This window comes from Crocodylus siamensis, chromosome 2, assembly GCF_052110815.1.
Source record: "Crocodylus siamensis isolate JL-2025a chromosome 2, ASM5211081v1, whole genome shotgun sequence".
NCBI classification, from domain to species: domain Eukaryota; kingdom Metazoa; phylum Chordata; order Crocodylia; family Crocodylidae; genus Crocodylus; species Crocodylus siamensis.
Window position 1 is genome coordinate 19,993,280 of NC_143396.1, and position 26,616 is coordinate 20,019,895.

General features: G+C 46.1%; 1 protein-coding gene across 1 annotated transcript in view; it reads left to right on the plus strand.

The window, feature by feature from the left end:
* The first annotated feature begins 1,657 nt into the window (after window positions 1-1,657).
* The window catches only part of HTT (huntingtin), a 157,735-nt gene continuing 132,776 nt past the window's right edge, over window positions 1,658-26,616 (plus strand). The window contains exons 1-5 of the mRNA XM_090035477.1: window positions 1,658-1,942; window positions 14,365-14,448; window positions 16,780-16,900; window positions 19,552-19,611; window positions 20,686-20,765. Of these exons, the coding sequence (XP_089891603.1) occupies window positions 1,842-1,942; window positions 14,365-14,448; window positions 16,780-16,900; window positions 19,552-19,611; window positions 20,686-20,765 (446 nt within the window). The 5' untranslated portion in view covers window positions 1,658-1,841. The remainder of the gene's footprint in view (window positions 1,943-14,364; window positions 14,449-16,779; window positions 16,901-19,551; window positions 19,612-20,685; window positions 20,766-26,616) is intronic.

Sequence of the window (26,616 nt, forward strand, 5' to 3'; positions counted from 1 at the left end):
CATTACTGAGCTGAGCTTTTTAATTTAATTGAATATACCCCTTCCCCTGACAAAAATGTGTCTTTGCCTTGCTTTGCACAATGTCTGTGAGTGAGAAGTACAGTCTGGTCTTCTGCTGCCACATCCCACAGGAGAGGGCATGATTATTGCTTTGGCAATGTCCACTCTGCTCTGCTGGTCCAAATGTAATGGGTGGGGTGTTCTCGGCCCCTGCTTTTAAGAAAGCATGAAAGCCAGGACTACTGAAAATGGGCATGAAAATGAAAGGAGGGGTAGGCTGGGGGTGAGCTCCACTGGACTTCTGCTTCTTGACATGGGCAACTGAAGCCCAGTGATCCTGTTGACTTGTTATGGAGGCTCTGTGCATTAGCTGTGTGTGCATGTTTTTACACACAAGTTTTAAGTAAACGGGTTTAGAAGTGGATTTGCATGTTGAGTTTCAAATGTATATTCTTTGTACATGTATGCAGTAAACACCACTGCAGGGCTGATGAAGTGGGGGTGTGCTTGTCAGAGGCTGTAAGTCACACCCCAGTGGTCTGGTTGGTTCTCTTACTTGGGTTGCTTCAGCTTGGTCCCCTTGGGGGTTTGATGCTCTGTGCTGTCCCACGCCTGGGTAACTGCCTCCTCTTCTGTGGGGGAGTCCTGAACACCCCTCTTTGCTGTTCCACCTCCCGGATACTCTGATCCTAGAAATAGCTCCATCTGAACAAGAGAAGCAAAGCAAGAGAAGTGAATTGTGAGGCACAGTTTCAAGGGAGTCGAGATACCCAGGCCAGCGATGGCACCCGCTGCTAGTAAGTCAGGAAAGAACTAGGTGCTAGGAAAGAACAATGGTCACAAGTAATGGCACTGTTTCCCTACTCTCTACTGAATAGGTCAAGAGCTCCTTATCTTAGAAGGAGGAGGGGGAATACAGACACTTGAACCTGAAGGGTATACGGCTCCCCCAGACAAAGGCAGAGGTAGGGGAGCGTGGAGCTTGCCTCATATCCTGGGGGCCTGGGACCTGGCACCCCGCGGTGAGCGGGGTTTCCCTCTGCACGTCCCTGCTCTCGTCCGCGCTGCCTGATCGCTAACGCCCCAGCGCACTGGTGTCTACTTCTGAGGGAAAAGCGATCAGGACCATGGTAGAGGTGATCTCTTTTAGATTTTTGCAAAAAACATTATTTAATTGCATGCTTGGGGGGGGGGGGGGCGCAAAAATCTAGTTGCTCTTATAATAAAAGAGATCTCCTCTACCACAAGTCCTGATTGCTTTTGCCTCCAGACCAATCCTGCTACGACCTGGATATTCAGGGGAACTTGCTCTGGCTTGTCTGGATAAAACACAAGCTCACACAGCCCGGGACACCCCCATACCCTACCCCACTGCGACGGGGGCAACTCGGAGGCACACCCAAGGTGCCAGTCTCCTTTCTAGGAGCTGTGGGGGCTGCTATGAATCAGGTCGTCCCCCCCACTCCCTCCGCCTGGTGCAGCCGCCCAGTACCGACACCGCATAGCCAGCAGAGGGCGCCCGCGTGGCGGGTACCCGAGCGGCGCTAGGACCCACCCACTAGCAGAGGCAAGTGGGCGGAGCGCCCGGAGGGATCCCATTCGTCACTGCAGCTCTCAACGAAGCTTGTCAGTTTCCTCCTCAAATGCTAGTGGGGGGAGGGCGAATCCCGGGTCCTCGATCCTCGTCTCTGATTGGCAGATGAGGCTGTCGCTCCCCTCCTCCACCCGTTGCCCTCGTGAGCGCCTCCGCGCGAGGCACGACGGGACGTGGCCAAGATGGCGGCGACGTAGGCCCGAGGCATCGCGGCATCTGCAGCGTCTCGTCTGTTCCTCGCGGCGTCATGGCCACCATGGAGAAGCTGATGAAGGCCTTCGAGTCGCTGCGCTCCTTCCAGCAGCAGCAGGGCCCGGCCGCTGTCCCCGAGGAGCCGCTGCACAGGCCGTGAGTGCAGGGCCGGGCCGGGCCGAGGGACCCCAGGAGTCGGCAGGGAGGCAGCTTCGGCCGGGCTGCGGGCTCTTGCTGCTGCCGCGGAGCCGCTGGCCAGGGAAGCTGTGGGCTTGCCCCTGCTGGCAGAGGCGGTGCGGGCCCTGGCCGGGGCTATGTCGGCGTTTCCCTTGTGCTACAGGGGCTGCCCTCGCTGGCCTGCTCCCCTTGGGTGGGGGGTTGAGCTTCCCTCAGAAGCGCTGGTTGTTGGCTGCTGCTGGGACCAAAGCCGGAGGTGTCTGGCTGGAGGGACTTGCCCCTCTGTTCAGGCTCAGCCTGGTCACCACATTTCATGCCAGGGAGGAATTTTTATGCTAGGGTCAAGTTGGTGTGGGCTGCGGGGGTTTTGCTGTTCTTTGTGGGATATGTTGAGCGATGTTGATAGTGTCTTACAGAAAACAGGATGGTGGCTTCAGTGGCGCTCTTGCTTTACCTGGGACAGGCTCGAGTGTTGGGCGTGTATGTGTTGTCAGGGCTGGCAGTCGGCTTAGGCAGGGTTTAGATTATGGTTTGAATAGGGTGATCCTGTGTCAGGCAGGGGCTAGACTGGATGAGCTCTGGAGGCCCCTTCCAGCCCTGCTTCTGTGTGACTTGATGACTCTTGTTAAGAGCTCAGAAAGACTCTGCAGGGCAGAATGGTTTTTAACGCTGTAGGTTCTTATTGTGGGGTTTCTCTTGTGAACCATGTTTGTACACCTAGCATCCTGTGGCACCCCTGAAAGGGTCTTGTAGCACCCCAGAGTGCTGAGATGCCCTGGTTGAGCCTCGCTGACTTGGCGTGCGGTGTAAAGTGGTGCACACTTCACACTGGAAGGAGCAGAAGGACGGAGAATATGTAACTTCTGAAGTGGAGGTTTTGGCAGGTTTAGGCATGGAGCAGTTGGTGTTGGTGTCCAGGAATCCAGCTCTGCTACCAAGCCCAGACATCAGGCAAGCTGAAGGCAGGGCAGATTTGCCACCTTATAGTGTATCCAAAGGAGGTTATATATATATATATATATATATATATATTTATAGCACAAGCTTTGGTGAGCCTAAGCTCATGTCAGATCCTCTGAAAGGATCTGCCTGGAGCCTACATCATGCCAGCTTCCTTGATGTACGTTGTTTCAAGAGAGTTGTCTTGAATGATTTTTATCTATTTTTCATGCTCTTAAGGGAGGACATGTGAGGAAAGCAGCCTATGCCTCTGCTATGGAATTATATCCAGCTTTTCTGCACGTGTTGGTGCCTCTTGCTTCTTGGAGGGTAGACTGAGGCATTTTCATTGCTGAACAGCTTTAATACAAGCTTTTTTGTATCCAATTTAATTGCATGTATCCAGAAAGGTGTTAATAAAGTAGCCTCTTACAGCTCTCCAAAAGAGCTCTGGCTGTGAATTACTGCAAATATGGGTATTAAATGCAAAAATAAAAATTTGAATTGGGAACCTGCAAAATAAACATTTGAGAAATCAGACTTTGACCTGTCCTCATCAACTCTGTTGCAATTTAAAATTGGCATAGGAAATTGGCTGTTTTGGGAGTCCCCAGGAACTGTATAAGTGAAGTTACAATGCAACTGTACCCTAACACTACAAAGGGTTATATTGGTAGTTTTTGCTTTAATTTTTTTTAAAAGATTTTAATGCCTACATCCAAAAAGCTTCAGGCATGTACTTTAAACTAAATTAGGAGTACTAATAAGGGAGAAAAGTCTTACCTTTTTCTGTATGTTTACTTTTAATTTAATAGATGTTTGTGTAAAGTTTTTCATTGCTTTACCTCCTACAACTGTTATTTACAATATGATAAGCAGTCTTCTCAGTTGTTCAACAGTTCAGTTGTTCAACAATCTGATCCAACAATCTTCTCAATTGTTGGTTTAAGTCTTTCATTTAAAAGGAAGGAGGAAGAGAAAGTAACTTAGGAACTAGATATGGGAAAACTACAAGCTGGCTGGCTGGCTTAGTGACATACTTGCAAGTTACAGTGATTAATTTTTCATAGCAAGAACAAGACCTTGCTTAGGCAATGTTACTGTATAAATTACAACTTTATATTGTAAATAATTTTGAAAATACAGGAATACTATTAGGATGTTGGGAGGCTTGGAATTCAGACAAAATCACTTTATTTGTAAGAAGTACCTGCATAGTATAAGATTATAATCCATTTCTGTTGGTTATAGGAAGGAAGCAACATGTGAATTTGTTTTTCTCACTCTCAACTTTTTCTTTTAAATATTATCAAGTTATTTCCAAACTTTTTTTTTTTTTTAAACTGCCACATCTGTCTTGGAAGAATGCAAATATTGAGGGTCAACTATACTTTAATAAAATTCCATCTGAATGCTGCTGGGTTTTTTTTTTAAATGGGGGAGGAGCGAGAGAGAATGTCTTAGAGCATTCCTTTGTGCTATCTTCAACTTGGATGTTGTTTAGTCACAAAACAGCAACCTGACTAGACACAAAAGTGAAACTACTAGTTTCTTGATTACTCATTTTGAAAATTACATTTAATAATAATATTAGTTTCATAAGACAAGTGTTACCTAAAAGAACCAAATTTTGTTGTATAGACAAATATTTTTAGAAGTAGCTTTGCTAAAAGTTGAGTGACAGCATGGTAAACTTTCAGCATTTAACAAGTGACGTGGTCCTCTTGAGGATATGGATAAATTGTTCATTTTGAAGTGAGTTAGAGGGGCAGATGGGTGGGAGGGAAGAGGAGGATTTATTAGGGAATAGGCTACTGTTCCACACCACCCAAAGAGGACGCCCACAATGAGACTCTACATAGACTGAGAAACTTCCTCCAACCTACCCCCTCCACCCTTGTGGACCATTGTACAAGTTTGTCTGCATCCATCTTCTCTGTCTCTCTGAGTTGCCACACCCCCCCCCCCCCCAGTTTAGTTGGCTAACATTGTATTTTCTGTAACCTAGTTTCGTTTCCCTCCACACCTCTATCCTTCTTATGCTAGTCCCTCACTCGGGCGCTCTGTATTTTCCTTCTGGCTTTTTGTCACCTTTTTGGCTTATGACTCTTATCATCTACTAATAAAATTCAAACTGTTCATGTTTATTACCCTATGAGAGCTGAAAGTGAAACTCAGGAAGCTTCTCATTATTTCACGCAGGTACAGAAAATGCTGGCTTTTGTGAATAGAGGGATGAAGTGATCTCTGACTTTTGTCCTGGCCTTTGTGTGCGTCTCTGCCATCCTCCCTGATGAAACCCAGGCTGAGCTGCCTGACAAAACATTGCCTCTGAGGCCTTGTGGCATCTAAGCTGCTCTCTTTGATTCCTGTCTAATTCTGAGCGGTCTTGTATTTTTTCAAATTGCAAAATTGTGGGAGTTTCAAGTATTTGAAATGACATATAATAATCAAACTTTCATACCTTCCTGCAGTTTAAAGCCAGGAGGTAACATTAGTTCCTTGTGTCTGATCTTCTGCCCCATGTAATTAATTTCACCCATACTCTGGAGCTAAGCAGAGTCACTTTCTAAAGTGTCTTTTCCAGACAGTCATGTTGTCTTCAGTGGAAGGCTCCAGCAGATGGAGAATCTGATTAATAACCACCAGTCAGTAAATGTGTGCGCTGTACTATACTTCATTTGATTTGTTTTTGGATTCTAGCTATTGATTTGTTTTTCTTTCCTAAATTGAAGAATCACTTAACTAGCATTTTCGCTGTAAATGTTCTATTTTCACTGTAGTGTTTGTCTTGTTTAATAAATAAAGGAGAGTCATTTGTTCATATCTTGCTCTAACACATTTTTCCAACTCTAACTTTTTTACTTTTTTGCTCTCTCCTATTTTCCAACACTATTTTGAAAATATAGATAACACAACTAGTGCAGCATTCTGTCAGTTAGTCTCGCCAACATCTGTACTCATTTTTTATATATCTAAGTATTACATTGCAATGCTGTAAAGTAAGAAGAGCATCTGGAGAGCCTGTTGAGTGTCTTTATCCACAATGATTCATTGAACTTTTGTCTCCAGGACAAAAATGCACACCCCTGACTATTCTGGAAAACTGGCCTGCATATATTTTTCTTAGTTGTATAAATACATTTGGATGTTCATATACATTTTGTTTGATCGGGTGAGGGTTACCACGCGTTTCAGGTCACACTTTGAATTTCCTGTCCTTGTAGTTTACCATTTTCTCAGTGTTTGTATACTTACATTTTACAATGACATTTAATTCTGTGTCTTTTGGAAATGTGTAATAGTACCAGACCTAGTTAACAGTTCCCACAAAGTCTGAATAGAAAAAAAATCCTTTTTTTGATAGTCTACCATTATGGATTGCTTTTTGATATTTGTCAGTTAACCAATTCTTATTCCCATTGATACAGGGCTGACCAACTTCAGACAGTAGGGTCTTGCACAGCTGCAGGCTCCTAGGCTGTATATCCTGCTAGTGCCCACCCCTCCCATTCTCTCTCTTTCCCAATCCGTAGGCTACACGCCAGATTTGTGTTGATTGCAGGGCACAGGGCTGCAGCCTGGTCAGAGGTAAGGCCCAGGAGCATGGAGTTGTGCCCCCACCCCCCAGTTGGCACTTATGCATCTGTGCCCCAAGCTGTGCAGTGTCATTTCCTCTCTCAGCTGTGTGAGCAGCCTGGCTCTTCTCTACCATACCAGCAACTTGGTTCCCCTCCATTGCACAGGCAGTGCAGCTCCTCCTTGGTGGTGTGCACAGTGTGGGCAAACTAGCTTCTCTCTCCCACCATGTCCACTGCAGGCAAACCATCTTTCTTCTGCTGCATGAGCAGCACAGCCTCCCATTGTTTTGTTTGTAATGTAATTATAATTCCTTGGCATTGAACCAGCAATAGTTGAAATACGGTGTGTGTGTTATTTTTTTGGATGTTGTCTTCTCTTTACAATTATGGCCACAGTTGTTTGCAACATCCTGAGTCTGGGTTTGTGCCATATTGCTTCTTTCAGACCCTCCTAATATTCCTTATTTACCATTTTCATGACTGCACCACCTGTCAGCAGCTGAAGTTATTATCCCTTTTATCTGTGAGATATAGTTCGGCCAGTTCAAATCATCCTTTTATTAGAGTGGCTTAACTATCCATACTACGCGAGTGGCCAGTTGTTCATCTTCAGTATTTGCTGCTTTCCCTCGTTCATGGGACTGCGGTGATTTCCAAGAGATCTCTTGGACTTTCCTCTTCACCTTTCTTCTCCAAGATCCCAGAGGTGATATATAACTCTTTCAATTTCATATGATCAGTTCTAGTGAGCATTAGAAGGCTTATCAGATCAATTCATAAATTCTGCCGAAACTTTTACAGCTTGTATTTTTGCTGGGGGTGCACCAATAAGGACTTCTTGGGCTGATACTAATGGTCAACTACTAACTAGCCATGTTAGCTGATACTGATCCGATTGCTGGTATGCAGCCTACCAGCTTGGAGAGTGGTGTGTGGCTGGCAAGTCTTGTTTTGGGCATGGGGGGAAGGCAGATTTGAGGCCCCCATGGTGAGGGTGTGAGTGGGGAGGGGCCAGCACTGCACAGCTGGGGCAGGGCGTGGGGAGCTGTGGCTCATCTGAGGAGCTTGGGATTGGCTCCCACCATAGCGTGCGCCCCTGGGGGAGGCATTGGGAGCACGTCCCCTGGATCTGTGCGTGGGGCAAGGGTGGGGTGCCTCTGTGTTCGGGGCCGGAGGCAGCACTAGCCTTTTCCCAGTGGTGGCACTGGGCCCAGGCTGTGCTTGTGGGGTGGTAAAGGGTGGCAGTGGTGCTGGAAGAGGAGCTATGGGGAGGGCTATAGCCACCCCAGAATTTTGCCATAGCTCTGTTCCTGGTGCTACCACCTCCTGCCCCTTGCCAGGAAGAGGCTGGGGCAGCCTCTGGCCCAGAGCGTGCAGCAGCAGCCTACCCTTACCATGTGCATAGATCTGGAGGGCACATGCCCCCCATGCCTCCCCGGGGGTGCAAGCTGTTGTGGGAGCCACCCCCCGGATGAGCTGTCGTTCCATCCCATGCCCAGCCCCACTCCCTCCCTAGCCCCTGGGGCCTTGATCTGTCCCCCACCGCACGCACACACTCAACACTGCTCTCCAAGGGGCCAGGCTGCATAGTTTCATAGTTTCTAGGGTCGGAAGGGACCTGAGCAGATCATCTAGTCTGACCCCCTGCCATGGGCAGGAAAGAATACTGGGGTCAAATGACCCCAGCAAGATGTTCATCTAACCTCCTCTTAAACACCCGCAGGGTAGGAGCCTGCACCACTTCTCTTGGCAATTTAAGATTCCTAGTCTTCCCTCTTTCACTTGACCTGATCCAGTGACTGTACCCTGGACCTTGCCTCCTTGCTTGACATCTAGTTTGCACAAGTTGCTTAATAGGAAATGCTACACAGAAAGATCTGCTTGAAATCCTACCTCACATGAGTACCTTGCCTATTGCCAAAAGCAGATGTCTGATTTTTCCTGGGACAAAGACTTTTATTCTGGGATCCTACAGACAACAAACCCATTGTCCCACTTAAATGCTGAGATGCTTTCACTAGGACAAGGGTTAATTCCAATTAATTGCCACTCCATGTGTAAATGGAGTCCTGTGCCTGTTTTGAAGTGAGTCGGTCTAGGACAATCAGACCACATCTCTCCTTTTCTTTTCTGGAAATAGGAAGGGCTAGTATTTGGGAGGACAAAACTTCTTTCTGAATATAAAAGCCTAAATCATTCTTTTGGGAATAGATGACTGACTGGCTTGATGTTCTTTTGAAAAGACAAGTGGTGGTGCATGGGATGGGTGGGGGGCAAAGATGGTACTATAACCGTAATTAGAAAATTTGATCATTGTTATGCTAAATAAATTAAGTTGCAGAAAGATCCATTTAATTTCAGGGTTCCTGAGCAATTGTCAAAAGTGAATAATAAAAGTAATTGACTACTTTTTTTCTGTCTTCCGGGAAATATTGTAAAGAGAAGTAAAGTGAAATCTGTTTTGTGAGCCATATTTAAGTACTTGGTATCTTATTTGAATAATTTAGTGTTCTTCATTGAGCTGAATCAACAAATATATTCATTATGGTGACAACATACATTGTTTATTATGATCATTTGTTCTTTTTTGTTTAGAAGTAGATTATTCTTACTATGAGGCTACTTCTGATGCACATGCTTAGGGTTTGCTAACTGAATTGATTTAATGCTGATACTTTTTAGGTACTTTAAACCAATTCTGGAGATTTTCTTAATTGAATGAGAGCTTCATACTTAAGTTCGTGGCAAATCCATTAATTTGAATAGACCACTTTAAAATACATTTGGGACTTTCCTTAGCATTGGCTATATGATGCTGAAGTTTCTGAAAGACAGAGAGGATAAAAATGTTAATCTAAATACATTATTTAAACTGAGATTCTGTTCATGTTTTGGGTATGCAAACTTAACATTGGACATTTTAGTCGGTAACAAATATGGATTATGGGCTTTAAATGCATGAAGTCTTCTCTTATTTTGTACATGTTTCTATAACTGATGCTAATGTATACAAGGGTAGTACCCACATCTAAGACTCTAGGAAAGAAATGGAAATGGAACTCAGACTTTGCTTAACCTGGAGGGATTTATGATAGTACTGAATTGCAGGGATGGGCTGTCTAATTTAGAATACTAGACAGTGTGGTGTCCCCGGGGTGTGGGCTCACACATGGAATATGTCCTTTTTAATTGTCAAAGTAAGTATGGTGGTCCCTGAAATTACATGGGTATTGTTAGTAGCATGACATTTTTACTATGCTTATCTGAATAGATAAAACATTATTGAATAATGAATACAGGAGCAGTGGAACTTGTAAATGCTACTGGAATAAATATAATTTGCAAGCAATTGGAGATGGTGAAAGGCAATAGGGAACTATGACTGGTATCAGAGTTTCTAGTATGATCTCCAGTTTAAATGTATTATGCAGATGTAGTAAAATGCCAAAAGCTATTGATGAAAAACTTGCTAGGGACAACAGAAGTATTGAATTAGTGTGCATAGTTAATATGGTGAATTGTTCTAACGCAAGAAAGGTTCATACAGAATATCATTGTACAATAAAAGACGCAGTAAACTTATCCGTTTAATATATGTGAAACACTGAGATACAATGAGAGTAAGAAATTGGCTTCAGTACCTTTTTTTAAATCTCATGTATTTGGGAGAACAGATGCTTTTCAGCTTTTTGGCTCAGATCAAGTATGTCATGGTAGCATAGCAATTGTCAACTACCTGCCGTATGGCCCAGTCCAGAGCTCAGGGTTTACGTATTGGGTAGCTACCTTTTGCGCTTGGTCTGGACACAGGTGCTATAGACTGTAGCCCTAGTTACCTGGGAGCTAAGGGGATTTTTTTCACAGATTATTCTGTTTGCCTGAGTGGATTATTTGGTGTGTATTTAGGGGAACTAGGAGTGTGGGGGAAAATTCTAGGGCAGAAGGAGAAGTAGCTGGTTAGCAGTACTGAAGCCTGTCTTTTTTAGAATACCTCATACTTGTATTGCTGCTTTCCCTCCCACTTGCTAAAAGCTTTAAAGTTTGTTCAGTAAGGTCAGTCAGATGTGGAGTCTTCTGGAATGTGGTCAACTCTAGTTGAATGTGAGTAACAAAATCCTGTTTCACATGACTGATATGAATATTCATATTGTGCCAAACAACTGAACTCCTAAGATGGCCTTGTCATTAGCTACACAAAATACGCACACTATTAGATATGGGTGTTAAGAGCTGTTAGAGTAAAATCTGCAAGTTCTGTAAGAAATGTTACTGGAGGGAATTGGGCAGGAACATACTAGCACATGTGGCTTCTGCTTTCCCATGCTGTTGCTACACGCCAATCTGCATGTTACTGCTGTGTGACAGGAGTAGTGTTGACCAGGAAGGAATTGCTATGCTTGGCTGATGATTAAAGGGTTACTTTTTGTAACTGAAGAATTGGTGTAACCTACAGCCAGCCAGTACCTATATGAGCTTTTATCATATGTAAAGCTTTATATATTTCATTTTGTGATATTTTGTAGATGTACAACCTTGCTAAAAAGAGGAAACTGGCAGCTTCCATAGTTCTTTGGCTGACAGCTGAGGGGACTGATGTCTTCCCTTTTCTCCCCACCACCTTAAAATATCCTAGAAGTTAAGCTCTTAATTTCATTTTGAAATGTTAGACTTTACATTTTAAGTGGTTATATAAATTTCTATTCTTTTTGGGTGTCAAACCTTTTCTGAATACCTGTATTTAAAATTACTAAATTCCCTTTGTTGAAATCATATGATATTAGCTGTACATGTGCTAGTCTTAGACTTAGAAGCTGAAAACTTGATGTTCCATATGGATTCAGAATGGAAGATTGAGAGCACAGTTTTTTTGTTTTTTTAAAAGGTTCAGTACAGAGAGATTTGGGGTTGCTAGGTTCACTTACAAAGTTTTAAAAAAAAAAAAAGAAAAGTCACAGGAAAAACTTAACCATCATTCAAAGCTGTTGTAGCCAAGAAGGAAAAATGGATTGACTAGCTTTAACATACTGTCTGTCTGTCTGTCTGTCTGTCTGTCTGTCTGTCTGTCTGTCTGTCTGTCTGTCTGTCTGTCTGTCTGTCTGTCTGTCTGTCATTACATCATAATTTCAGCCATATACAGGACGAAATACGTTTTATCCCATGATAGCCTTTTCATACTTTGAACTTGGAATTTTCTTTTGTGTGCCTGACTTCTGTTGTAGACATGGAAGTGTCTTTAAAAATCACTTTTCTCCTCTTTTAATCAACCCTTAGACTGTTACATTTGTAGTACAACTTCCAAAGGATTTTTGATTAGGAAGGAAGAATGACTTATGCTAGACAAGTTGTTACAGATGGATCCCAGATGTTATTGAGAGCTGTAACTTGGCCATACCATGTGACTTGTGCTGTTGCTGCCAAGGTAAAAATATGGCCATACTGTAATCAGAGTCTTTACTTTTATACATATACTAACTAATCACCTGTCAAGAATGATGGCAGTGGGTGGTGATCGGGTGGGGATGGAGGGTCTGCTCTGTTGCTGCTGCCTCCTGGGAGTGGGTGGGGGGCCTTGCCCCCCCCCCCCCCCCCCCCCCCTTATCCTCTGTGTCCCCACCATCATGGTGGCAGGTTACCTTCTGTCAGAATGCTTCTTCATCAGCCAGTCGGAGCACGAATAAAATGAGAGACAGACAGACTTGGGTTTTTATAATATTAGAATAGAGAATGAAAATAAAATACTTTTAAGTTTGCTAATGAAGTAACAACAGCTTTGGAAATAAGCTAAAATCTTTTAGGCCACAAGTAGAATAGTTCTTTTGGTCCTTGAGTCATAAAATGATTGTCCCGCTGTACACCAAATACATTGGAGTTGTTGGCCATATTTGAGGGTGGTGGGTTTTTTTTTTTGGGGGGGGGTGTTAAATACTTTGTGGTGTAGGAATATTACAAAAGCGGCTCACATTTTTGAGTTGGTGGATCACTTGCCTGAAGAGCTGGTTGGCCACACATTTATGAAATGGCATTGTAGGACAGCTGAAATGAGTATAAACTGTTGTCTTTTTATAAAAACAATTACAGTAGTTGACCGATAAGTAGAAGTGTGCTAGTATATTGGTCCATATTAGATCAATACCGATAAAAGGAAAATTGACATTATTGGCAATTAGCTTTGTTGGCCAGTGTAGCCGTGTGCATGGGGGGGGGCGTAGGGGAGTGGCTCTCTGCTGCTGTGCACACCCCCAGGGGAAGCATGGGGGGGGCATGTGCCCCTTGGATTTGTGGCAGGGTGAGCTGCCCACTGCAGGGCTCAGGGTCAGGGGCTGCATCAGCCTCTTTCTCATGGGGGGGGGGGGCTGTCCTGGGGCTGCACTTGGGGTGGTTGTTGGCAGTGGCGCTCAGAGGGGGGGCCATAGGGTGGACTATAGCCACCCTAAAATTCCCCATAGCCCCCTTCACAGTGCCGTGGCCAGCGCAGCCCCTGGCCCTGAGCCTGCAGCAGGCAGCCCCCCCTTGTCCTGTGCACAAATCTGGGGGCACATGCCCCCCATGCCTCTGCTGGGGTTGTACACAGTGGTGGAGTTCACCCCCCCTGCACCTTCCCATCTGCGCACCCCAGACGAGCCTCCTATGGATCTTTTCCATGCCCTGCTTATCCTGGCTGGATTGCACCTGCCCCAGCCCCGTTCCCTCCCTCACCATGGGGCTCTCAATCTGCCTCCCTCCCCCCTCACACTTACCACCCTGATGCTGCTCTCCAAGCTACCAGGTTGCATATTGGCTATTGGATTGGTATCAGCTGCTACGGCTGGTTAATAATCGGCCCTTAGTACTGGCCAAAAAAATCTTTATTGGTGAACCCCTATCCATAAGTGTTGGGAGGTGACAAATTAGATTATTTTCTTAAGGTGTAGTTCCTACTAGGGAAGAAAAAATTAATAGAAAAACTTTGCCATCAAACTTGATTTTGATCATGCCCTTCAAGTAGATTCTCTTGCTTGCTTGCTCGTTATTGCTTCCCTCCTTGTTGAAGTTAAGGCCTCAGGGAAGCAAACAGCTGCTCAGTTGAAAACTACCGAAATGAACTTCGTGTAAATCTTGTAATTTTAAAGGGAAAATAACAAATACAGATCATCAGTGTGATTTGTTTTTTACTAGCATCTTTTTTTTTTTTTTTAAATGGCCTTCACTTAGTCCCTTTGCATTTTATACCTGTTTTACTGCAGGATAGCTTAAATTAAGTTTTTGGGTCATGCAGCGTCTCTTGGAACTTGTATATGCAGAAAGCAGCAGTTAAATACTGACTAAATTCTAATATCTTTAGATATTACCATATTAGACATAAGCCACTGGAATAGTGCTGTGCTACAGCTTGTTGTCTCACTGTAAGCCACTGAGGGTGGTGAAGTGGCATACAATGATGTCTTCTACATCTCTCTTCATTTTTAATTTGCTTTGAATCTTGTGAAACAGTGTTTTGTTGCAATTTGGCTGTCCTGCTCGCTGTCTCTTATCTCCACTTTGCTGCACATGCTTCTCTTTACCTCCCTTCCTTTCCATCTTTTTAAAAATTCAGATTATCCTCTCCCTATGGCACCCTCCCTGAATAAAAATTGTGGAATTGTAACTTTTTCCCCACCACATTGTATGTTCTGCAAGTGTGCAAAAGGGTATAGCTTGCATATTTAGTATGCAAAGGGCATTGGGTTTGGGCAATCTTTTACTGGAAAAGTAACTAGTTTGTGGCATTTTGTCCTTGCTTGACCCTTACACACCAGCATAATTTAAGGTGATATTTAAATGGTCATGCCACACAGATTGGCAATAATTGTTTTGAGACTTTATGGCTTATATTTATTTACAGTGCTTTTTTTTTAATTTTAGAAAGAAAGAACTTTCAACTACCAAGAAAGATCGAGTGAATCACTGCCTGACGATATGTGAAAATATAGTTGCTCAATCTTTAAGGTAAGTCATTTTTTTTTTTTTTAAATTAATTTTAGCGATGTGGGTAAAGTTTTTGTGAAGTCCTTTTACAGCTTCCACATTTAATCAGTATTCAGTTTTAAATATTTAACCTCCTCTTTTCACACAAGGTACATCAGGGTTTGACTTCATCAGGCTTTGTAGGGACCTACCACAAATTTTATACTTTTTATGGACAGGCCACTGGCGATGACCTGGTGAGGGGGCTGTGGGTGCTTGACCACCTGGGTGACAGCGATCATTGCCTGCTGGAATTCACCATCCAGCGCAAGGTGGCAAAGGGCTACAGCAAGGCAGCAGCCCTAGATTTCAGGAGGGCGGACTTCAATGAGCTAAGGAGAATAGTCGGGGAAGCACTGAAGACCTGGAGGGGAGGGGAGCCAGGTGTTCAAGAAGAGTGGTTGCTCCTTAAGGAGATGATCCTCCAAGCCCAAAGGGAGGTAATCTCAACATGGATCAAAGGGGGCAGGAGGGCACAAAAGTCCCCATGGCTCAACAAAAGCATCCGGGAATGTCTCCTAGCTAAAAGGGAGGCGTACATCCAATGGAAGGGAGGGGCCATCACCAGAGAGGACTGTACTGCAGTTGCTCGGGGCCGCAGGGGGGTGGTCAGGAAGGCCAAGGTGGAGATGGAACTGGGACTAGCTACACAGATCAAGGACAACAAGAAGTCCTTTTTTAAATACATAGCGAGCAAAAAGAAGATTCCAGGTAACCTAGGGCCCCTGCAGGACATGCTAGGAAATTTGTTCGTAACACCAGGTGACAAAGCTAACCTATTTAACAACTTCTTTGCCTCCATTTTCCTGAACAGGGACCGGAACAGTTACCCCCCCTTATACCCCAGGGGAGGCGCACCTAGGCCAAGGGTTAGTGAGGAACTAGTTAGGGAAATTCTGGAAGGACTGGATGCATACAAATCACCTGGTCTGAATGATCTCCACCCCAGAGTACTGAGGGAATTATCTGAGGTCATTGCGGGACCCCTGGCACGGCTGCACGAGCACTCATGGTGCTCTGGTGTGGTGCCAGAGGACTGGAAGAGGGCCAACGTGGTTCCCATCTTCAAAAAGGGGAGGAAGGAGGACCCGGGAAACTATAGGCCAGTTAGTCTTACCTCAATCCTGGGTAAGCTTTTTGAGAGAATTATTCTGGCACATGTCCACGAGGGGCCAGCAGGGGAGATTATGCTTAGGGGCAACCAACACGGGTTCATTAGCGGCAGGTCCTGTCAGATCAACCTGGTGGCGTTCTATGACCAGGTCACCCAAATCCTTAGATGCAGGGGTAGCAGTGGACGTAGTCTTCCTGGACTTTTGGAAGGCCTTCGACACTGTTTCCCACCCTGTTCTCATTAAAAAAAACTGGGGGACTGTGGTGTTGACACCTACACAGTCAAATGGGTCGCCAACTGGCTGGAGGGCTGCACCCAGAGAGTGGTGGTGGATGGGTCATTTTCGACCTGGAGGGATGTGGGCAGTGAGGTCCCCCAGGGCTTGGTGCTCGGGCCTGCACTGTTCAACATCTTCATCAGTGACTTGGACAAGGGGGTAAAAAGCACCCTGTTCAAATTTGCTGATGACACTAAGATGTGGGGACGCTAGAAGGCAGGAATAGGTTGCAATCGGACCTAGACAGGTTGCAGAGGTAGGTGGATGAGAATAGGATGAGATTCAACACTGACGTGCAAGGTGATGCACCTGGGGAGGAAGAACCAGCACCATAGATTTAGGGTAGATATCAGGAGGTACTACTTCACTGTCAGGGCGGCTAGGGTCTGGAACCAACTTCCTAGAGAATTGGTGCCGGCTCCTACCCTGGGGGTCTTTAAGAGGAGACTAGATGAACCCCTTGCTGAGGTTGTTTGACGCCAGTGCTCTTTCCTGCCATGGCAGGGGGTCAGATTCGATGATCTGCTCAGGTCCCTTCTGACCCTACTAACTATGACTCTGTAGCAGCAATTAACGTGCTACTTCTGATACGGCGGGTGATGCGAGCAACATGTGTATCTTTGGGATCTTTGTAATCTCTGGGGTCTGTAAACGATATGAAGGATCATTGGCTGTTCCTAGGCTCCAAACATTGTGTGGAGGAATATATTTTTGCTAATTAGCAAAGGATAGCATAGGTAGTAAAAAGAAAACTATATCCAAACTTCCAAAAATAAAAAATGAAAGCTTAGGAAGACAAAGACTGAAGTCCATTGTTATCTCTCATAAACAGTAACATGCACTTCCCATAATGTAATTTTTCCCTTCTTTAGCAAGTTAACACTCTTCCTTTTTGTTTTTCTTTTTTTCATATACAATTCAGAAATTCTCCAGAATTTCAGAAACTGCTGGGAATTGCAATGGAACTCTTTCTTCTATGCAGTGATGATGCGGAGTCTGATGTCAGGATGGTTGCTGATGAGTGTCTCAATAAAGTTATTAAAGTAAGAGCTATATAATTTATGTATTTTATCAGATTTGTCCTTTTTTCTAATGTGGTGTTCTGTCTGAAGCCATGCTCTAATAGTCATTTCACTATCCATTTCCTATAATTCCAGTTCACTGTAAGGCATGTATTTGAGAGAATAGTGTTCTTTAGTATGACAATGGTATAAATACTGCGTGGCTTCATTTAAACTGTTTCCAGTAGTGGATGTCTAGGCCAAGGAAAGAAGCATGGCTGTTATTGGGGTAGAAGATGGAAGACCAACATGGCTGGCTGGCCAGCCAGAGTATTAGCAACATTTATTGTTGATCCGCACCGAGTCGGAATGGATAGGCTGGAGAAAGTGTTAAGTTTTCTTTTCCTGAATGCCCTTTCATCTCATTTTAAATCCTTTTTATTCCCAACTGTTGCTAAGTATCATTCTATAAACTGAAAAGGGGAAATACCCCCTTGCATTACAATCTGGAAGTCTCTTTTTCCATGGTTTATGGGAAAATCTACGAAGAACAGTGACTTCTACCTTCCTTACTTTTTCCCCATGGAGTTCTTTGGTGTCTGTCACTTTGTAGTTTCCATACAAAACTAACCTTATTTTTACTAACCTAGTGATGGAAATTTCTGGTTCTCCTAAAGGTGACCTGTAAACCTTTTTAAATTGTTTTTTTTCTAGTGTTGACCTACATCATTTCAAGTCTTTCTAATGGGGGGTGGGGATGGAATTATCTTCTGCCTGTCATTACTTGGAGTTTGCCTTTTGGTCGCAACCGTTCCTTCATCAAGTACTGTGTATCAACAATACTATGGAGAAGTTAATTGCTCACTGTTATCTGTGATGCTCCTACATTGCCTTTTCTTTTACAACGTTGTATAATAGGAGGAAGTAGCATGGTATCTTGAACCAAAACAATATGCAGTGTATAAATATTATAAAACGGCCTTCACTTCTCTATTCATATCTGTGAGTATGCAAATAACGATGCCTGTCACATTATTTCTAGTGTGGCAGTAGTGGAGAGAGGGTACTATTTTAAATTTGTATACTAGTTTGCACTCAGCTTTTTCTCTCGTAAGAATAATTGTTTTAACTTTTGGCTTTTGTTTTTAACCAAAATAGCTATACATATAGGTGCAAGTCCCAGTATGGATGCAGTTTCCTTTGTTTAAAGGTGCCTTCTACCTAGTGTAGCTTATCTCCATGCATGGTTTTTTGCAAAGAATTTCATAGAAAAATGAATAAACTTGAGACAAACTTTGCAAGTCATCTTTAAATAGCTGTCCATTTATCTTTTTTGGAAAAAATTGGCTGTACGCTAGCTACATTGTGGTTTGACATTGCACTCTTAATAAAATAATAGGGGGATTCCAGCCTAAAATCCCTGTGGCTTGCAGTCAGGAATCTTAAAGAGCTTAAAAGAGCTAATGTAAAGTCTCTAAGGAAATGGGGTCTGCAGAGAAGCAGACTATAAGTGGGCTGCAACATAATAGGAAGTATCCAGACTCAAATCAGGCCTACTTGACTGCATTATGGAAATGCTATTTTAAGGTAAGATAAAATGGCCCAGATCTGATTTACCTTTAGACAGGTAAGTAGCACATGTGTACATGTAAGTGGCACTTACAAGCCTTCCCTTGGGGAATTTTTAACCTTGGGTAAGTGAAAAAAGCAGAGGAAGAGGAAGGCCCCTCCCACCTTTTAGTTCCCTGGTTAGAGTACTTAACCAGGGAGAGGAGACCCTAGTTCTAGTTTCTTCTTCCCAAGAGCATAACTTTGGCCCCATTGAAGGCAGAGCAGAAGCTGGAACTCGGGGATCTATTTCACTGAGTTTGGGGAAAAAAAAATCCACAACTGAGGGACAGTGTTTCATTAGCAATAAATATAAGGTTTGTTTTTAATTTGCATAGTAAACTTAGAAAACATTTAATTTAGGGATAGCTGGAAGAGACTTCACAAGGTTGTCTAGCTCAATCACCGTGTTCAAGGCAGGAGAGAGACATTTAGACATTCTTACTACTCTTTCTAGTGGGTTTGTAAATTAAACATCGTTTAAAAATGCTTTTATGAGTAAAGCAGAGTTGGAATTGGAACTCTGTAATGTGTAATTATTAATGGCACTCTCTCCAAGAATTGTATTTCAGTTTCTTTTTATACCTTTAAAATCTTCCCTCTTTAGGTAAGTAACTTCAGGCTTGAATATGTAAACTGCTGAACATTTTTGGTTCCAGTCTAGGTTGAGGTCACTCAACACTGTAGGGTATGGATGCTGTCATTTTTCCCTTCTCTTGCTTGTTACATTTAAATGTTCTTGACATGGTACACACAGGCTTCCTAGAAAATGCTGTATTTCCTGACAAAGTAACTGAAAGACTTAGCTTTTTCTGTCTCTTTTCCCTCCCTTTCAATGTACAGAACTTTTTTTTTTCTCTTTTCTTTTGAATACACTTGTCTCTTCTTTCTTTGTCTGTAGCGAAAAAGCATTGTTAAAGAAGAATGTCATATACCACCAAATACACTATTCTTCTTCCTAATATTGCAAATAGGTGCCTGGTCAAATTATATAGTAGTTTTAACAGCTGTTTCGTTACATATAATATTGTTGACTAGTACATTCTACTTTGGTACAACATACTCTCTATGCATTTTTATTACAGGCTTTGATGGATTCCAGTCTTCCGAGGTTACAGTTAGAACTCTACAAAGAGATTAAAAAGGTGAGCTTAGTTCTTTTTTTCTTTTTTGTTGTAAATATTTGGCATTGACTAACGGAATGGTGGTTAGACGCATCAATTTTAATTGTTTTATTCTGTTTCGCATGAAATGCTGAAAAAACATAGCTCAATGGAGTATTGTCTAGGGCTAGGCAAAACAAACATTTACTCTGGGACATGAGTAGTTCTCTTCTGCTAAAGTGTCAGAGGTTCTGTATAATCCTATGCAAGTCTGTCATTGTTATTTTCCATGTTATAATGTTAGGTGTTCTTTAATCTTTAGTAGTCTCTGTATGCAAATATTTGCATTTGAAAAGAAATATCACTTACAAGAGTGGGAAAGAATCAAAGACTTCTAAACAGTTGGTTATCACACTAACTACTCTGCTCTTTCAATATTTTATGCTGTAAATGACTTAATAGTCTAGTTGAAATGGATGAACCTTATTGTGACATGCACAAAAACCCCAAACAAATATGTGATGCTCATCTGCTCCTCCTTTTTTTGGCATCAGTCCTTTACCAGTGTGTTAATTTTTACTTAAAAATAAATGTACTCCTTCTATCCTGAGTTTTGAGTAGTCTTGTCTAGTGGGCCTCTCTGCCTGGGCTTCAGAAATAGTGCTCTCATTTCTTTTGTATGGATAGGCACAGTAATTTGTTCCATGAAATGCATGAGAGGAAATAAGTAGCAACAACTCTGCTCTGCTGTTGTCTGTGGATGCACGCTTTCTTATTTTGGAGCTGATATCATTGATGCAGATATGAGTCATTCACTTGTCTGTCTTCTTTGTTCACTGCTGGCCATGTGCAAGAGACATCTGGTTAAACTCCAGGAGAAGACTAGGAAAATTCAGTTTTGGATTTTTTTGTTCCATCTTTAAGGCAGGAAAGGGTTTAGCCTGTATTTTGAATTTTGCTTCCGGTCCAGAGGCTGTAGTAGGACTTTGTAATGCTAGTTGTTTGGGAACTGCATTGCTCTCTTTAGTAAAATTCATGTGAAATCACAGCTGTGCTGTCCAGTTATGCAGGGTGTTCTTGCTTGCTGAAAAGTAACAAATTGATCACTGTCTCTAGAATGGTGCTTCCCGAAGTCTACGAGCTGCACTCTGGCGATTTGCTGAGCTTGCTCATCTGGTTAGGCCTCAGAAGTGCAGGTAAACTTGTTCTATCTAACATGTTTTGGGACACGATTGTGGTATGTGGGAACAGGAATAACTATTTACCATGTCCAAGCATCATACTGAAAAAATAAATGCAGTTTCATTTGTGGGAAGAGCACTTAATTCTTGTCTAACTTTAGGTGTCATGGTTTTGGTTTTTTTTTAAAACTCCTGCCTCAGATTAATGGGGTTTGGTTTATTTTTTAAGGCTGTATATAGGCATTCATTTCTACTGTAAGGAACTTCTGGCAGAAATATAGCTTTGGAACCAAACTGTACAGACATTACTCAAGCCCAGGGACAGGCAATTATTTTGGCTGGAGGGCTGCTTAATGAGTTTTGATGAGCTGTCAAGGGTACCCCGCCCCTTAACAGGTGCTCTGCCCCCTGGTTGCCAGCTTGGGACCAGAAGTCCTGCTCCCTAACCCCTGACCTTTGCCCCTGGAAGTACTCCTGGGTGGGGGGAGGGGATTGCCATCTTGGAAACAAACACCCAAACAAATCATGCTAAAAGTCGAACTCCTACCATAACACATTTTAATTTTATTACAAAAATATTTGTCACGGTTTATTTTCATACTGTATATAGAGATGACTGCATAATAACTCCAAAATACACAAGAGTAAGAGTTTTTTGTTTTGTAAGGAGGGTGTGGTTGGGTGTGTGAGTATGAGGAGGTTGTGAGGGTGTGTCTGTGTCTATGGGGAAAATAGGGTATATTGGGGGGGCTGTGTGTATGTGCTCTATTGCATGGGGTTTCCCCCCAGTGGTGCGTGAGTGCCAGGAGCTGCACATGTGGTGTGTGGAGCCCCACGTGATAAGAGGCAGGCCAGCCTGGCTCTGTTCCTTGCTACCATTGCAGCGCTGGTTAGAGCTGCAGGCTGCCAGGCAGTAGCACCTGTGTGGTCCCTGAGTGCCTGCTGCTGCCACCAGTGGCAGGGGCTGTGCACCATGGAGGGGAGCCTGTGGGGGGTGGGGGGGCATTTTTCGCAGCTCCCCACCCTCCTTCACACTTGTACCTTGTCCACCCGAGCTATGTGCTCCCACCACCCCCAAGTGCAGGCTGTGTGCTGCCATTAGCCTCAGCCCCATGCTTTGTGCTCTTGCCTAGCTGCAGCTCCCCCTCACTCCCCCACTTTCCTATCTGCTGCCCAGAGTGAAAGGGATGTCGGGGAAGCTGAGCCAGTCCCATGGTGGCTGCAGCAGTGCCAGTAGCAGCCCCATCGGGAAGCTGCGTACAGGCTGAGCCAGGCCCTTCTGCCCACAAGGGTGGGAGCGAAGCACTCAGGCTGGATGGAGTACAACTAGATGGTGGGCACCCATGGGCCACATGAAATTGCCTGCAGGTCATATCTTGCCCTCCCCTGCTCTAGCCCTAAGGCTGGAGAGCTTCACAGGCAAGCTTTCCAGCCAGGGGCAGTAGAGGGCTGATCCTTGGGCCCTTCCTACTGTTAAGGAAGCCTTAGGGACAACCAGCCCCTCTGGCTTCCCCTTGTTCCCCTGCGATTCAGCTGAGCCGCAGGGTGGTGACTAGTTTCATAGTTTGTAGGGTCAGAAGGGACCTGAGCAGATCATCTAGTCCGACCCCCTGCCATGGCAGGAAAGAATACTGGGGTCAAATGACCCCAGCAAGATGTTCATCTAACCTCCTCTTAAACACCCCCAGGGTAGGAGCCTGCGCCACTTCTCTTGGAAGCTGGTTCCAGACCCTAGCCGCCCTGACCGTGAAGTAGCGCCTCCTGATATCTAACCTAAATCTACCCTCTGCCAGCTTGTGACCGTTATTCCTGGTCACTCCTGGCAGTGCTTGGGGAAACAGTGACTTCCCCAATGCCTGCTGATCCCCCCTGACTAGTTTATAACAGGCCACAAGATCCCCCCTCAGCCTTCTCTTGTGGAGGCTGAACAGGTTCAGGTCCCGCAGGCTGTCCTCATAGGGCCTGCCCTGCTGTCCCCTGATCATACGAGTGGCCCTCCTCTGGACCCTCTCCATGCTGTCGACATCCCTCTTGAAGTGTGGCGCCCAGAATTGGACGCAGTACTCCAGCTGCGGCCTGACCAGTGCCGCATAGAGGGGGAGGATCACCTCCTTGGACCTGCTCGAGATGCATCTGTGGATGCATGCCAAGGTGCGGTTGGCCTCTCCACACTGCCGGCCCATATTCATCTTGGAATCAGTGATGACCCCCAGATCCCTTTCTGCCTCCGTGCTGATAAGAGGGGAGTTCCCTAACCTGTAGGTATGGTGCCAGTTGTTCCTCCCGAGGTGCATCACCTTGCACTTGTCTGTGTTCAAACCCATCCTATTCTCGTCCGCCCACCCTTGTAACCTGTCGAGGTCTGATTGTGGCCTGTTGCATCCTTCCAATGTACCCATGTCCCCCCACATCTTAGTGTCATCAGCAAATTTGAACAGGGTGCTTTTTACCCCCTCGTCCAAATCGCTGATGAAGATGTTGAACAGTGTGGGCCCGAGGACCAAGCCCTGCGGAACCCCACTGCCCACGTCCTTCCAGGCTGAGAAGGACCCGTCTACTACCACCCTCTGGGTGCGGCCCTCCAGCCAGTTGGCGACTCATTTGACTGTGTGGGTGTCTACACCACAGCCCCCCAGTTTCTTAATGAGAACGGGGTGAGAGACAGTGTCAAAAGCCTTCCGGAAGTCCAGGAAGATTATATCCACTGCTACCCCTGCGTCTAACGATCTGGTGATGCGATCATAAAAGGCCACCAGGTTGGTCTGACAGGACCTGCCACTGGTGAACCCATGTTGGTTGCCCCTAAGCTTGCAGTCCCCTGCTGGCCCCTCCTGGATGTGTGCCAGCATAATTTTCTCGAACAGCTTGCCTAGGATCGAGGTGAGACTAACCAGCCTATAGTTTCCCAGGTCCTCTTTCCTGCCTTTTTTGAAGATGGGGACCACGTTGGCCCTCTTCCAGTCCTCCGGTACCTCATAAACTTGTGCCAGGGGACTTGCAATGACCCCGGCCAGTTCCTTTAGAACTCTAGGGTGGAGATCATCCGGGCCGGCTGACTTGAATATGTCCAACCCCTCCAGAAGCTCCCTAACTAAATCCTCGCTAACCCGTGGCCCATGTGTGCCTCCCCCGGGGCCCGAGGGGGGCCCAGCAGGGAGGTGGCTGTTCTGGTCCCTACTTAGGAAGACGGAGGCAAAGAAATCGTTAAACACGTTAGCTTTGCCGTCTGGTGTGACGACCAAGTTTCCCATGTTGTCCTGCAAGGGCCCCACATTACCCGGGACCTTCTTTTTACCCACTATGTATTTAAAAAAAGACTTCTTATTGTCCTTAATCTGGGAAGCTAGTCCCAGTTCCATCTCTGCCTTGGCCTTCCTAACTGCCCCCCTACATCCCCGAGCAAGTACAGAATAGCCCTCCCTGGTGATGACCCCTTCTTTCCACTGGGTATAAGCCTCCTTTTTAGCAAGGAGACATTCCCGGATGCTTTTGGTGAGCCACAGAGGCTTGTGTGCTCTCCTGCTCCCTTTGATCCTCGTTGGGATTACCTTCCTTTGGGCTTGGAGGATTGTCTCCTTAAAGAGCGACCACTCTCCTTGGACACCTGGCTCCCCTCCCCCCCGGGACCTCAGCGCTTCTCCAACTGTCCTCCTTAGCTCATTGAAGTCTGCCCTCTTAAAATCTAGAGCCGCTGCCTTACTGCATGTCTTTGCCACCTTGCGCTGGATGGTGAATTCCAGCAGGCGATGATCGCTGTCGCCCAGGTGGTCGAGCACTCGCAGCCCCCTCACCAGGTCATCACCCATGGCCAGCACTAGGTCCAACAAGGCGTCCCCCCTGGTGGGCTGTGCACCTCCTGGGTTAGATGGAGGTCCTGCACTCTGGCCAAGAACCTGCGGGAGCGTTCAGACCTGGCTGACTGCTCTTCCCAGCAGATGTCCGGGAAATTCAGGTCCCCCATGACAACCACATCCTTAGCCTTCACTACCTCTGTGAGCTGACCCAAGAATTCCTGGTCATGCTCTTCACCCTGGTTGGGAGGTGTGTAGTAGACTCCCACTGTTAAGTCCCTTTCCCCTCGACTGCCTTGTACTCTAACCCAAAGCACTTCAGAGTGCCCCTCCCCTGGCTCCTTGCTAATTAACGAGGATGTGTATTCCTCCTTAATATAGAGCGCCACGCCCCCACCCCTCTTTCCTATCCTGTCCCTCCTGTACAGCCTATAGCCCTTGACACTGACCGCCCAATCATGCGTTTCATTCCACCATGTTTCCGTAATCCCCACTATGTCCGGGCTGGTGTCAGCCAGCAGGAAGGGTGAGTTCCTCCTGCTTGTTGCCCATACTACGAGCTTTGTGTAGAGGCATTTGAGGCCTCCTGTGGGTGTGTGTACTGACCCCCTAGTCCCAGCGTTACCCTGGCCCCTCTCTCTTACCTGTTTGATTGCTTCGCTCGTCGGTCTGGGCTGGGTTGTAGTTGTGGGTGCTGTTTGGTCTGGCAGTCTGATATTTCCTCCGCCCTCATTTTCCCCTTCCCCCGACAAGCCTAGTTTAAAGCCCGCCAGAGGAGGTCCGCCAACCTAGAAGAGAACACACGCTTACCTTTAGGGGAAAGGTGGAGCCCATCCCATCCCAGCATGTCTCTCGTCGTGATGTGCCAGTCGTGGCTGAGGAAGCCAAAGCCCTCCTTGAAGCACCATTCTTGTAGCTGCCAGTTGGTTTCTGCGATGCACGTTTCATGCCATCTGCCTCGACCACTCACTGGCAGGATAGAAGAGAAAACCACCTGTGCGCCCATCTCCTTCAGCATGCACCCCAGAGCGTGGTAGTCTTCCATCAGGCAATCAGGGCTCCTCCTGGCTGCATCGTTAGTACCCACATGGACTAGGACCATAGGGTAATAATTGGTGGGCTGGATTACAGTCTGGAGCATCCCTTTCAAGTCCTGAATCCTTGCTCCAGGTAGGCAGTATACCTCGCGTGCCGAGGGGTCCCGGCAACAGATAGGGCCCTCCGTACCTCTCAGGATGGAGTCACCAATGACGATCACGCAACGCTTCTTCCTCCTGGCCTTCTTGCCTCCTTCAGTTTGCACGGGACGCGGTGTGCGTGGAGTTGCCTCCTCCCCGGTTTCGTCCTCTCTGTCCTCCTCCTCCAGGGCTGCCAGAGCTTCATACCTGTTCTCCAGCCGGACTGTAGGAACTGGTGCTGCCATGTCTCGAGCAGCCCTGGCACGGGAGGTGACCGTCTGCCACTTAGCAGTGGAGGGTTCATCTTGAGGTGCATCCTCCTTGGTCATACAACCCTGCAGGGAAAGAAAATAGCTGTCAATTTCTTCCTCTGCCTCCCTGATTTCCCTCAGCCTGCTAACCTCCTCCTGGAGCTCCCTCACCTGCGCCTCCAGGGCCCTAAGGCGGGCGCCTGCAGGACAGGTGTGGGGGTCCCCAGTCCCTGCCCCCCCAGGCCTTGCTGGGCAGCTCCCGCAGGCCAGGGTGTTGGGGGACGCCAGCCCCCCCGCGGGCTCCGTCTGGGTGGAGGCCTCAGACGAGCCCCGAGAAGGCCGTGGCCCCCGGGCAGGGGCCCTGGCAGCACTCCGTGTCGACACCATCGTAGGAGTTCCTAGCTGAGTTCGGGTCCTCTGGCCCGCGCTAAGAGTCGGTCTCTCGGCCCCTCCTGCTCCCCCTCCGGCGCAAACGCCGGTGCGCTCTTACAGACCGCGCCTGTTTGCACGGCTCAGGAGCACGGCTCGCTACCGGCTCAGCTAAGAGGGATCCGGGGGGCTTCCCCTCCGGATCTGGCTCAGCTGCGGAGGCCCCTCTGCCCCACTTACCTTAGGGGGATCAGCTGCTGCTGCCCGTGCTGCTGCT